The following is a 13,785-nucleotide window of genomic DNA, read 5'->3' as shown; positions in this document are numbered from 1 at the left end:
TGGAGCAGCTCTGTCCCTCTCAGCAGTGGTGCTGGGCTGGGCGTTGTCACAGACATATATTTAATGAAAAATCCTTTCCTTAGGATTTTTTCTCCTGAGAAGCTGAGAGGCCTCAGGAACAAAATGTAAACAATGGTTATCTGCTGCTGTGGGATGCAACAGGTGCATCTGGGATTGGTCTCATGTGGTTGTTTCTAATTAATGGCCAATGACAGTCAGCTGGCTCAGACTCTCTGGTCAGTCACAAAATTTTGTTATCATTCCTTTCTATTCCTTGCTAGCCTTCTGGTGAAATCCTTTCTTCTATTCTTATAGTATAGTTTTAATATATCATTTTCTTTTAATATAATATATATCATAAAATAATAAATCAGCCTTCTGAAACATGGAGTCAGATCCTCGTCTCTCCCCTCGTCCTGGGCCCCCTGTGAACAGCAGCCCAGGGAGCTGATGGGCTCCTCTGCTCTGGAGCAGGGCTGTCCCTGTCAGCACTGATGAGATTCTCTGTGCTGAAGCTGTTGGCTGCACAGCAGAGCCCTTTGCTGCCCGTTTGGATCACTCCCAGTGGCCTCACAGGCTGCACATGGCAAAGCATTGGTGCAATTCAGGACCTTCATCCTCCCTGCTCTGGGCAGCCTCGCTGAACCTCAAGCCTGTTTGACAGATGTACTCCAGCTCATCTCTTTGACAGCTCCTGTGCCAGCTCCTCTTGCTTTTGTTCCTGGCCAGGCCTTTGCTGGTGGAACCCCCTCCAGGTTTGAACCCAAGTTTCTGATTTCTCTCCTTTGTGTTCTGTGGAAAGTCAGGCTGCAGCATTCAGGGGCAATGGTGTAATTATGTAAGAGCTCCTTTTCCCTTGCAGAGAGGACAGAGTGAAAATCTCCAGGGATCTCTGTTTGTCTTTTGGCACTGCCTGGCAAATGCTTAAAGGCTGCTCAATATTAAACAATCCTGCTTGGGACCAGCATTTAAAAAGTAACAAAATACGTTTGGTGTTGTTCTCTCAACTAATGTCTCTTAGGTGCTGTTGCAAAGACCTGGGGCATGGTTGAGAGGGAGAAACCATTTTAATTGTTGCAGAGAATAAATATGTCTCTCATGAATTGAAGAACCAGCTGTACATCAGGAGAATTGTTGGGACTGCAAGTATTTGAGGGGGCATTTAATACTGAACTGGTGATCAGGAGCCTTAGGCAGTGTGAGAAATGTGCAGGGACATTTGTGATGAATGGCTCTGTTTGGGTGTGCTCCTCAAGGTGGCAGATCACACCCAGCCAGCAGTGCAGCTCCCCAGGACCCCGATGGGACACCCACTTAATTGTGCTTTAAATGAATCACCTCACTGCTCTGTTGGCTGATCCAACCCCTCCCCTGTGGTGTGCTCAGGAGTGCACATGAGTTATTACAGTGGAAAGTGCTTTAAAAACACTAATTGACTTTATGTCAAGGGGGCTGATTGTACATCTCTGAACTAATTCAATTAAATGGTGTAGGTGGTTTTATTTTGGTTCTTAGCCAGTTTTGCTTCCAGCTCTTATTCTGAGGAATTTTTTTAACCTTACTGAACTTAAAGAACAAACAGCAATTTTCTGTTGCTCTAGGCATTTTGTTCCTTAAAATTTCCCTTTACTAAATACTGAAGCAAATTTTTATAGGGCTGGTTTGCATCACTTTGCGCTGGTATATCTGAATAGCAATTTGTGATTTTCTTTTTGAGATTTAAAAATAGTTTCAGATGTATTTTGGTTACTTCAGGGAAGAAAAAAACCTCACAGAAAATCAGTAGTTTTGAAGTACATTTGCATTGTACCAGCAGAAAGTGAAAACATTGATTATTGTTTAATAAACTTCAGCTGAATGACAGAGCTGATAAAAGCAAAGATGAATATTTCTGTGTTCTGAAACAATGTTCCTTCCCCCTCTGCACCCAAATGTTTTCTCCTAACAGTTTATTCTTTCTTTTTCTCTATGTAAATATTATGGGACTCTGATGTAAGTGTTACGGATTGCATGAATTTTCCTCTGAGGTGTTTGGAATAGACTAGCACTTAACAACTCACTCATTTGTGGGATGTGTTTTCATTAACGGATGATTTTGTTGATGTAATTAGGTTTGTTTGCTTTGGTTGCATTTGACTCCAGCTTTGGAAAGGATCTCTGCCTCTGTTTGGTGGCTCCTGGGCAGTGTGTGCTGCTGTAGTTTGGCTGCTCCTAACTCCTTGGTTTGGCACTGAAAACTGCTGGGGGAGGACAGGACTTGGGTCAATGTCTTTTGGGAATGATGGTGAATTTATCTTTGTTGCAGGGGAAAGAAGCTGATGGCCATCGTAGAATAAATATCTGTTCTCCCGTGCTCATTCAGTGCTGTGCAAACCTCTTTGTATGAATGATGCCCTGGAAAGGCTTAACTTTGGAGTGACTTTACCTTCCATTACATTAATACAATACATCACTTTGGTTTGTGTAGTCTGTGACTGTGGTTTTCCCCATTGCTCCTGAGGAATTCAAGTGATGGGAGACAGAATTATTGTGCCTGGCAAAATTAGGAGAGTCCAATGTCAAAGTTGCCTGAGTCTCACTGTTACTGTACTTAAGTGTCCAGATTTTTCAGAGGATCTAGGTCAAAGTCATTTGTTCACTTGGGCCAGGTCCTGACTTCTGTTGTACTCAGGAAAATCCAAAGGATTTGGGTACAGATTTACATGGCAGCATGGACCAGAGTCTGAACCAAAGTGATTGCTGAACCAGCACACTGCTGAATCCCAGACAGTGCTGTAGGAAGAGTTCTGCAAGTGAAATTTCTCAGCCTTGTTGAATCATAGAGATCAAAGATTGCAATGATCTGGCCCCACATTTCCTGCTCCATGCTGGGTTGTTCCTGAGGTGCATTAACAGCTCAGATCCCAACTCTGCAGAGCACTCCAATGTCTGCTTTAACTTGCAATGTGCCCATTTTCAGGGCTTCCCTCCCCACGTGTTGGTTGTATCAGTTCCCTTGGAAGGAATTATGATGAATGATAGGAACTGGAATTAAGGGAATTTACTGGAATAATCTGTTTCCTTACACTGTTTACAGTCAGATTCTGTCTTGCTTTCGTGGAGAGAGGAGTGTAATCTGGTCTGTGCACAAAAGGTGTTTGCAAGAGGCAGCAGCAGCTTTAGTCCTGGAACTCCAGCCCATTTCCCACTTCTGCAGCAATTCAGCCCCTCCACACAAAGCTGTGGAGCCTTAAATGTAACAGGTGGAGACCCCTAAAACACATCCCACGCTGGGATGGGCAGTGAGAGTGTCCCAAACAGAGCCAGGGCAAGGTCTGGTGTCTGACCCATGTTTTTACACAGCCACCTCCTGGCTGGGACAGCCCCTGGGGTTGTTGGCTGTTCCCTGGAGCAGCACACTCTGCTGACTCGGCTGCTTTGGGGACATCTGATCGTGACCCCACAGCCTCAGATCATAAAAAGGCCTCTTAGAAACACACAGGAGGTCACCCAAGGCCAAGTGCTGTCCTCAAAATGCACGCTCCAGCCCTGGCAATGTTTAACTCCTCAATCTTTACCTTCTCTGGTAACAGCCCTTGGTGTCCCAGAGCCCTTTTATTCACTTTAAACCTCCATCTCCTTTCTCAGCAGTTCCTCGCAGGTGTGTTTGTTCTTCTGATTAACCCCTGCCTTACATTTTTACTCACTCTCTTGGTGTCAGAAAATCAGTTTTCTATCATATCATCACCATATTCACAAAAAGAACAATTTCAGAGCCAAAGGCTGGCACCCCAAAGCCTGGCAGATCAAGATGAGCTTGGCTTGCTCACAATACAGATGTCCTTCCCAAGGCAGGATGGGCAGGGACTCCTCCCTTCTTGTTCCAGGTCTAAAGGAAAGTGCTGTGTGTATTACAGATATTTCCTCATCCATGGCCACAAAAGTAGTGGAAAAGCCTGGGAGAGCCCATCTTCCTTCTTCCAGTTCAGTGAGGCTGGAGCCAAGCTGGTTCCCATTTTGGGTGGTTTTCAGTGTCCCGCTCACAATGACGTGCAGCAGGGAAGAAAAGGGCACCAGCCCAACTTCCAGTGAAGCTGCAGGGATCAAAGCAGTGTGTGCCAGCTGGGAGGCTGAGCTCTCCTTGATCTTCATGGAAGCAGCTTCAGGACATGATATGATGCTTGGGCTGATGGGGAGAATGGAAAACCTGCAGGAGCCCATCCTGCTGTGGGGGTGACATGGGTGGCAGAGCTCACTGGGTATCTTTTTTACCCAGCATCTGATTAAAGAGAGAGCCCAGCAATGAGGAAAGCAATGTGTGCTGCAAAGCCCTGGGATTCACAGCAGCATTGTCAGGCTGACAGCTCCTTCTGGCTCCTTTCCCATGGACTGGCTGGCTGTGGAATGCAGCATGGCACATTCTCATGGTTCTGTTCCCTCAGCCAGTGTTTCCTCACTCTGGTCACTGACCACCCCAGCTCTGGGTGTCCAACACCCCTCCATCCTGTCCCATTCCAAGCCCTTTTTCCCTGGTGAAAGGCCCTGTCTGCTCTCAGTGGCACATGGCTGGGGTGTGTTGTTCACTGTGCAAACCTCAGCGAGGGCATTAAAAGAAGTTCTGAGCCACTTCTGCTAAACTTGACTAAATTTTGATTTGGCTTAGGCAGGCAGCAAAGAACAGCTTCCACATCCAAGAGGGTCTAAGCTAGGCTGCTCCTGGGTAGATCATTTCCCAAGAGGAGGGATAAAATTACTATTTTATCCCATAACATTCCTGTACTAGAGAACATTTAATTCTCCCCACAGTGCAATATTCACTCTACAGTCCTACACAGAACAAAAACATTTCAGCATTATCCTGGGCCTCTCTGCAAGGTGCTTATCAACATCTTCAGTACAGCTGGGGAAAAAGCCAGCTTCCAGCTCTTCCTGCAAAGCTGCAGTGGTGTTTTCCAGCCTGCCCGTGTGAATGGTGACAAAGGGGGAGAAGCACAGGGTCAGTGGGCAGAGGATGGAGTGCACAGGCTGCTGTCTCGAGCAGCAGCTGCATCCTGTGGGCTGAGAGGGATTACTGCTGACTTTAATCTGGCACTGGGGAGAGCCCCGGTGACCTGCTCGTGACTTGTGGTGTTGCTGTAGCCAAATCATTTCCCCTCTGTCTGTTACCCAACTGGAAGAGCTGTCAAAGAATTCAGCTCTTTTGGGCTTTAAGAATCAAAAAGGATTAGTAAATATTAGATGTTGAAGAATCCTCTTTGGTTTCAGGCTTTGGGGTTCGGTCTTTGGTCCAGCAGACTCTTACACAGGCTGAGACAAGAAGCACAGAGCATTATTTCTATGTATATTCATGCAACAAAGTAGAGACCCAGTAATTCTGATTAGTGCCACCTAGACAGCAAATAGTTCCCCTCCTACCATGTTTTGGAATCAAAAAAGCCTTCTCAATTAAACAGAGAAACCTCCAGCCCTGCTGGTAAGAAACCATGGAGAGCAGGAAACTTGGTCATGTTGAGTTTCCTCTTCTGTACCTCTTGCTTTGGGCTGGTCATTAAAAATTTACTGTGTGTATTTAGGCAGCAGATGGATTGTGTTGTGTAGCACAACCAGTCCCACAAAGATTTTGCCATGAGTTGCAAGGGTAAGAACCACCAAGTGTTTGTGGTTTGAAGTTATGAGGCCATAAACTGCCTTCAGGAACATCAGCAGAGCCAGTGCTCCACCACCACATTTACTCCAGAGTGGCAGAAGAGACACTTTTCCCTGCACTGGTTTTCCAGCAGCACACCCACTCGATGAGGGTCCACTCAATGCCTGGTGAAGCTTTTTGAGAACTTCAGTGGATCTCAGACTGAGTCTTGACCTGACCTTGACCACTTGGCCACAAGGCTTGCCTTGACCACTCTCAGTTTCAAGTCTGTAAGTGCTGCTGTTTCCTATTTCTGCATCCCCAGCAGCTCTCTCTGTGCTTACCAGAGGATTTCAACACCCATTTGGAGTCTTCTAGAGGAAGCAGTGGATGCAGGAGCTATGGATGGAACCAGCAATTCAAGAAATCAGTTATTTCATTTATCCCTGAGCAAACAAACAAACAAACAAATCTTTTTCTAGTGTCAACCTCCCAGACATCAAAAGATGTGAATTTAGTCTCAATTCTGTGTAAAATAATCAAAGTAGACTTTATAATGGCTTTGTAAACAAGAGCCTATTGATTTCTAACCCCACAGCTGCTATTATTAGAGTGTGATGTGTGACCCTTCTGTTTATTAATCCCTGGGTGATGCATGGTTTTGCAGTGAGTGATGTTTGTGTGAATCAAACCATCACTGATTTCCTCATCCCCTGTCTTCACATTTAGGCTGCAAATGGCTGTGTTAAATAGGTGAATTAAGTGTGGACATTAGGTATGAGAAGCCACCTGAGACAAACTGTGAAACAAAAGGCTCAGTGTTCTCAGATGATGAAGAGAATGATTGTGCATCCCTGAACAAAAGGCCCAAAAAGAAGGATCCACCCCTTGAGGTACTTCCATACTGTCAAGACTCCTCCTTCTATGACTTCAACAGGAATCTTCAACTGAGCAAACACCTCTCTTTGGTCTAAACTCACTAAATACACTTTAAGTTGCTCCATGGAAACAAAAGAACTAAAGGAAATGCAGATCTCACTCTGATTTGCCAACATTTTAGCAACATTTCCTTATGGAGGAAATAGAACCTGTGTGGGAGATGCTGTAGGCAAAGACTCCTTGCAGATGTGGGCAGGGTGGATGGAGGCACAGCTGAGATCTCCCCCTGTGGGATGCTGAGTTTGTTCCTCCCAGGTCCTTGCCCTGGCTCAGTGGGAGGGAGCAGAGCTGTGTGGTTTGGCCAGCAGCTGCAATCCTTTCTGCTGGGCTGTCACCAAACTCTGGGCTGCTCTGTTCTGGCCATGGAAAGGTGCAGCCTCTCCAGCCTCTCCCAGAGCTGTGCAGTGGCCTCCCAAAGGAACAGAGCTGCTCATGCCCCGTTTAAGAGCCTTGGCTGTGCAGTTAATGGCAGCTTTGCTTCAAGAGCCACTTGGTTTCCCCAAGAGCAGCCTTCTCCCAGGCTGCAGGAGGTGCTGCTCTGTTTGTCTGGCTGTGTCCCTGGGCTCCTGGTTTACACAGAGCTCCTCTGAGCAGCTGTGGATCCAGGTGTGGTGTGGCATCCATTGCTGCTGTAAGTGCACAGCAGCTTTGCTCCTCTCCTCTGCTCCAGATCCCATCCAGATCTGCTGTGCTCTCGGGGATTCACTGCAGGGACCTGGGGTAAGATTTCAGGCTTGGAAGATGGGGTGAAGTGTTGGATTAATCCCATCTCTGTGAGAAACTACTTGGGGTTATGGTCAAGCTAGAAAAAAATGGAGATTTAGGTGTAATCTAAACAAAACCTCACTGTGCTGCAGTCCCTTGTCTATGTGAATAGTTATACATTGCTGCATCATGGGAATGCAGAAATGTGGCATGGTTTTGGGTTTGAAAGTGCTGTAAAACAGAAAAGTCCTTGCTTTGGTCCTATCAGGCCCTTACAGGTAAATATGGGTTAATGCTATTAAGAAAGCAAGGCTTTGGATATTTATGTAAATGGAATAGAAGATCCTACCACACCTTGCAGTGTTACTTGCCTCCACACTGAGAATCCATGCCTGTTACAACATCTGATAACCATTTCTTGTTGTGAAGCTCATGAGACACCATCCCACACCAGATGAGGGCTTTTTCTTTCGTTTGTTTGCTGGCCTAATGTCTGTCAGAGTCTGGAGAACAGGGTTAACCACAGGAAACCAAATTCCTGGACTTAGTCTGCCTCCTCCTGGGCAGTCAGGGCTCCTTGTAAAAGCTCTGCACCAGCTGACTACAAGGCAGAATTCCAATAGCTGGTTTCTAAAATAATTTCAACATATTTTGTCTGGCCTCTTTCCCAAGCAAGGGTATGATTTTAAGGAGTTCTGCCTCATGAGAATTACAGTCCTGGTGTGTTCCATCGTGGGAAACCCTTCAGCTTTGTAATGCCATGAACTGTACCCTCCAAAGAGCTGAGGATGGGTTGGACAGGGCAGGATGGGCTGGGAGACACCAGAGCTGGCTCCCTGCCGCCAGTTTGATCTCTAGATCCCTGAGCAGCTGTAAATGGCACCAGTCTGACCTGGCTTTTTCAGCTGTTGAGTTATTAGCAATCCTTAGCCACACCTCTAACCTAGCACCAGAGGGGAATGTGTTGATTACACCTGGGTGTACAACAGGGTTTTTAAAGAGATTAGTCCTCACCTGGCCATTTATTGCTCATCTTCAGGGCCAAACTGAAGATTGCATTACTTCATGAGAGGAATGGGATCCTATTCACAGAGGTTTCACAAAGATGGGTGTGTTGTAAGGAAGAAAAAGATGTTTCCTGCTAAGCCTCTGAAGTTTTGCCTTGTTTCTCTGCAGGCACCGCCTAGGACTCTCAGACCTCGCTTCAGGAAGAAAAGTACCTCGTCCTCTGCCACTGAAACAATGTGAGTGCAATGAGCCAATAGCACCAGAATGTCTCTCTTCTGCCTTAAAGAGCTACTCATTGATAACCTAGGAAGCAGCAGTGGGATGGATGTGCTTTGATGTGCAGCACTGTAGACATGGCCTTTCTCCTCTCTCCACGTCCCTCTGTGGCACCTGCTGCTCTTTGTCCCTGCTGTGGGTAGGACAGGCTGGCAGGCACCTGCACGTGAGGGGTCCTGGTTTGGTTTGCAGAGTGCACCCACCCACAGTGTACATTTCCAGTTTCATTTGTGTCTGCATAGCTCTTGCTCTGTGAATGCCCAGAGCAATAATAATAACAACAATATTCAGTTACTCATCATGCTACGTTGACAGTGTATTTATTTATGGCTTTATCATGGATGAAGTGGATTTGCAGAACCCATGGATTTCTTTTTCCTCCCTTCCTCCTCAAGACTGTGAATGATGTAACAAATGTCAAAGTACTTTGACTGTACAAAATGTCCAAGATTTGTTAGAGAAAGCTGAGCCGCAACTGAGTTTTTCTGCAAGTAAATCACATGTTCTGAGAAAACCATTGTGCTAAGCCCACAGAGACAAGACCACTTACAGAGGATGAGGAAGTGACGTGCAAGAGAAAAAAAAATTGTTTCGATGATATAATGAAGGGGGAGTCCGAGTTCCAATCAGCCTGAGCCAGGAGAGTATTTTGTGGAAAATGATGCGTAGAAGAACTAAATCCCACCACTTGTGGCCCATGTTCTACTGTGAGTTCTAAAGTGTGAGCAAGCCAGGCTTGAGCAAGCTGCAGCAGCAGAAATTAGAATGGCTTTAGTGATGCGTTTCCAGGGGAAAACACATCTTTCTTCCCTGCTACAACAGTGCCAGTCACAGCACTCTGCTCTGCTGCTGCTCTGCTGGCATGAGCAGAGGAGGTGCTGGGTCTGAGCTGCTTTTTGAAGCCTGGAGTTTCTCCTCTAGCATGGAGTTTGGTTAGAACCACAAGAACCAGATGGAGTGGTTTATTTGTGTCCATATATAAATGGGAAATATAAAAGAAGAGGAAGACATGGTAGGGTTTGTGTATTTGTGCTTCAAGTTGGTGTCTCTTGTAATGTTGAGCATGTGAGATTCACACATCAGTTAATTACGTGACCCTTTGTGTTTGCTCTTGGACCTGTCACATAGACTAGAAAAGGATATAGCATTGTGTAGGATGTGCCATCACCAGTGGATCAGCACAGGGGCTCCATGGTGTCACTGTTCATCTGGCTCAGGTGCAGCAGCCCAGGGTGCCAAAAGCCAGCTGGAGTGTGCCAGGCTCGGAGGTAACTCTGAAGTGGCCTTTGAAACCATTTCTCTGCCAGGTGTGCATCCATATCCCAGCTGCACACCTGGTGGATCCCTGAGGTCACCCCCACAGCTTCCTACACGTGTGGGGCAGAAAGAAATAAAATACACACACAGAGAAATGTCTATCTGGCCTGGCTAGGAAATGGAAAATCAAGCAGGTGTTTCCTGTGTCTGCCACAGTATTTGGCTTCATTACCTGAGAATTTTATTTCCATGTGCTGATTCAGTCATATTTTGCAAATTTTGAAAAATTCTTCAGAAAGTAAATTTAAAAAAAAACCCAAACAAACCTGTCTAAAGAGCAGTTACAGAAGAGTTGGTCCCTGGAAGATAACTCAGCAAAAGCTTTGAGAAGCTAAGCTTATGTATTTTACTTCTAAGCAGCTTTAGAGTTTATTTGATTTCTTTTGGCTAACATTAAAAAGAAATAGGAAAACTGCCTGCACTGTTAGCAGAAAATAAAATCCTGTTGCAAGCAAGCCATGTTTCCCTGCTATGCAATGGGCTGCTGTAAGATAAAAAAGAAGCTGACAAGTTTGCACTCAATTATGCCAAATAACCCCAACAACATAGAGCTGCATAACATCTGACAAGTTCTAATCTCAGCCACGCTGTATTAACATTGATTCTCACTAAAACTATTTAATGTGCGTCTAATCTGCTGTTTTACTGTAAACTTGACTGTTTAGCATTTCTTAAGTGCTGAGGTGAAATGTTGACAAGGGAGTTGCCTTATATCTCTCAAAACATTCACTGTATAAATGAGAAAAATAAACCTTTTCATATCTCTGGAAAAGAAAAGCTGTATTATCAACGGAGCTGTATATTTGCATCTAGATAGACAGAAATGTGAATGCTTGACCTCGTGCTCCTTGTGCTCCAGTGCTCTGTGCAGACGAGAGCGGCCACTCGCTTTGATTCCTCACCTGCCTCTGATTCCTCACCTTCCTCGCACAGGTTGTTTACAGGGGCTGCCCCAGGCTGCCGGCTCGGTGTCACAGCTGCTGTGTTCATTCTGGATAAACACCACCCCTGGATAAACACCACCCCTGAAGTCTTTTGTTCCAGCTTTCCTCTGGAGCCTCTGCCAAGGAGCGAGGCCGGTTCGGTGATTCTCGCCTTCATGTGCTGCTGCTGACCCCTCCTGGCAAACAGGGGTGTGCAGGATGGATGGATGATGGATGATGGATGGATGGATGGATGGATGGATGGATGGATGGATGGATGGATGATGGATGGATGGATGGATGGATGGATGATGGATGGATGATGGATGGATGGATGGAAGGATGGATGGATGGATGGATGGATGGATGATGGATGGATGGATGGATGGATGGATGATGGATGGATGATGGATGGATGGATGGATGATGGATGGATGGATGGATGGATGGATGGATGGATGGATGATGGATGGATGGATGGATGATGGATGGATGGATGGATGGATGATGGATGGATGGATGGATGGATGGATGGATGGATGGATGATGGATGGATGGATGGATGATGGATGGATGGATGGAAGGATGGATGGATGGATGGATGATGGATGGATGGATGGATGATGGATGGATGGATGGATGGATGATGGATGATGGATGGATGGATGGATGGATGGATGGATGGATGGATGGATGGATGGATGATGGATGGATGATGGATGGATGGATGATGGATGGATGGATGGATGGATGGATGGATGGATGATGGATGGATGGATGGATGGATGGATGATGGATGGATGGATGGATGGATGGAAGGATGGATGGATGGATGATGGATGGATGGATGGATGGATGGATGGATGGATGATGGATGGATGGATGATGGATGGATGGATGGATGGAAGGATGGATGGATGGATGGATGATGGATGGATGGATGGATGGATGGATGATGGATGGATGGATGGATGGATGGATGGATGATGGATGGATGGATGGATGGATGGATGATGGATGGATGGATGATGGATGGATGGATGGATGGATGGATGGATGGATGGATGGATGGATGGATGGATGATGGATGGATGGACGGACGGATGGATGCTTTCCAGGCATGTGTTGGAAAGGAGCAGTTCTCAGCTCCCTTCCTGCTCCAGCTCTGGGTGTGCAGGCTGGTTGAGCACTTCCAGATCTCCCCTCCTAAAATCAAGCAATCTTTCAGCTGATGGTTTAAAACAGCAGATCTGGCCCAGTTTAAAAAGCCCAGTTTTGGGGCCTTTCAGGCAGCTGGCCCCTACCATCAGTCCTGTAGGGCAGGCAGCACCTCCTTGTGTCTCAGAGAGGGCTGAGAGAGTGGAACTCTGAAGAGAACAGGCCAGTCCTAGGAAACAGCCTTTATCCAGCTCAAGGCTCCAGTGAAACATGCATTATTTTAATCACATAAAATTTAGGCTGAGGGGAGGGAAACTGCAGCTGGAGGTGGTCTGTAGTAAAGAGGCCTGTGAATGACCTCCCAAGTTTACCATAAACTCAAACAGTTATGAAGAAATAAGCCTGGAGCAGCCCAGTGCTCCCCTCTGTGCCTCCCCTCCTGCCGTAGGGGTCAGCATCAGCGCAGCTCCAGCAGTCACCAACTGCTGAATCAGGATCCCACCAAAAACAAGACAGACTTCACGTGTGTCCCTGTCACCCTGGAATGAATCAACCTAAAAACCTTGTGGAAGTGCAAACCCAGCACAGAAGGAAAGAGAATCAGGCAATTTATTCCTGCTAGGAGGGAGAGAGCTCCTCCTGTAAACAACCTGCTGCCTCTGGCTGCCGGCGAGTCCTCGTGTCGTGATCAACCCTTGTGCTCCTCACCCACAGTCTCCCTTTTGCTGTTAGTTTCAGGTTCCTGTTTTGCATCCAGCACATTTGAACTAGCAGAGAACACGTCGGGATTTGCGTTTAGACAAACTATTTAAGGCTCATAATTGTGCACTTGGTGTGATTTCTTTCCTGTGATGGGTAGAAAAGGTCTGTGATACAATGGTACACTCGATGCCTCACAAGGACGGCCATGACAACTGTATTCCAAAGGTTTGATGTTTTGCTGGTTTTGTTATACTGCTTGATATACATCTTGAACAAAGTCTTAATCTTTTCTTTATTAAAAAAAAAAGAACAAAAAACAAAACCAAACATCTTTAGTCTGTTCAATGTATCTGGCAGGCCAGAATAATCACTTTGATTGCTGTATTATTTTTATCTGAATTCTGGCTGACTGTATATAGATGTATTCACTAAGTGCTGCATGTCCTTCAGAACTTTCTGTATCATGAACTGGAAAAAAGAACAAAATACAGCTACTGAACACTCTGAGTAACTAGTGAATTCATTACAATGCTACAGCCTTGTACAGCAAACCACCTCTGCTATACAGGCAGCTCTGGGGCTGAGCACCAGGGACTCTGCTCAAAAATGGGATCAAGGAATGCTTTAAAGTACTGCTTTCATACACTCTGGAGTATCAGCTTTGTAGAGAAAACATCTGATGCAAGCCTTAGCAAAAACAGGGTCCGGTTGATCTGCTCACTCCAAAGAGGCTCCATGATAAACCCTTGGGGTTGTTCTATTTATGTGTGACCAGGAATGTGCAGTATGAGGTCTATTTACACTTAAAGGAAAAAACAAGAAATTACTCTGATGTTGTGCAGGACACAAAGAATAGATTCTACTACTCAAAAACCAACAGAGAACACAAAATGTGAGCCCTGCAATGAAAGCTGGTGGCCAATACATTTTAAAATCAGTTATAAAACCAGCATGTAGCTATGAAACTCTGGTCTGGGTTTTTTTTTTTTTCCCTGCACTTTCTAGCATGGACACAAGGCAATAGTGTGTTATTGTGACAGGCAACAATGCTAAGATGGACCCTGCTCTCCTTCTTCCCCTTCCCCAAAGACTCCATTCAGTGAGCCACCACTTAGTATGGATACAGAAAAATAGATTCTGGGGTTATTGAAA

The 13,785-nt window shown here is 45.8% G+C and overlaps 1 protein-coding gene across 1 annotated transcript in view; it reads left to right on the top strand.

Moving 5' to 3' along the window:
- Positions 1 to 10,627, top strand: part of REEP1 (receptor accessory protein 1) — a 66,045-nt gene extending 55,418 nt beyond the window's left edge. The window contains exons 10-11 of the mRNA XM_059470642.1: positions 6,359 to 6,498; positions 8,426 to 10,627. Of these exons, the coding sequence (XP_059326625.1) occupies positions 6,359 to 6,498; positions 8,426 to 8,497 (212 nt within the window). The 3' untranslated portion in view covers positions 8,498 to 10,627. The remainder of the gene's footprint in view (positions 1 to 6,358; positions 6,499 to 8,425) is intronic.
- Positions 10,628 to 13,785: the final 3,158 nt, after the last annotated feature.

The sequence above is a fragment of the Ammospiza nelsoni genome, chromosome 4 (genome assembly GCF_027579445.1).
Source record: "Ammospiza nelsoni isolate bAmmNel1 chromosome 4, bAmmNel1.pri, whole genome shotgun sequence".
In the NCBI taxonomy this organism is placed as follows: Eukaryota; Metazoa; Chordata; class Aves; order Passeriformes; family Passerellidae; genus Ammospiza; species Ammospiza nelsoni.
The sequence above is the reverse complement of the archived record's forward strand: the minus strand, read 5'-3'. Positions and strand labels throughout refer to the sequence as shown.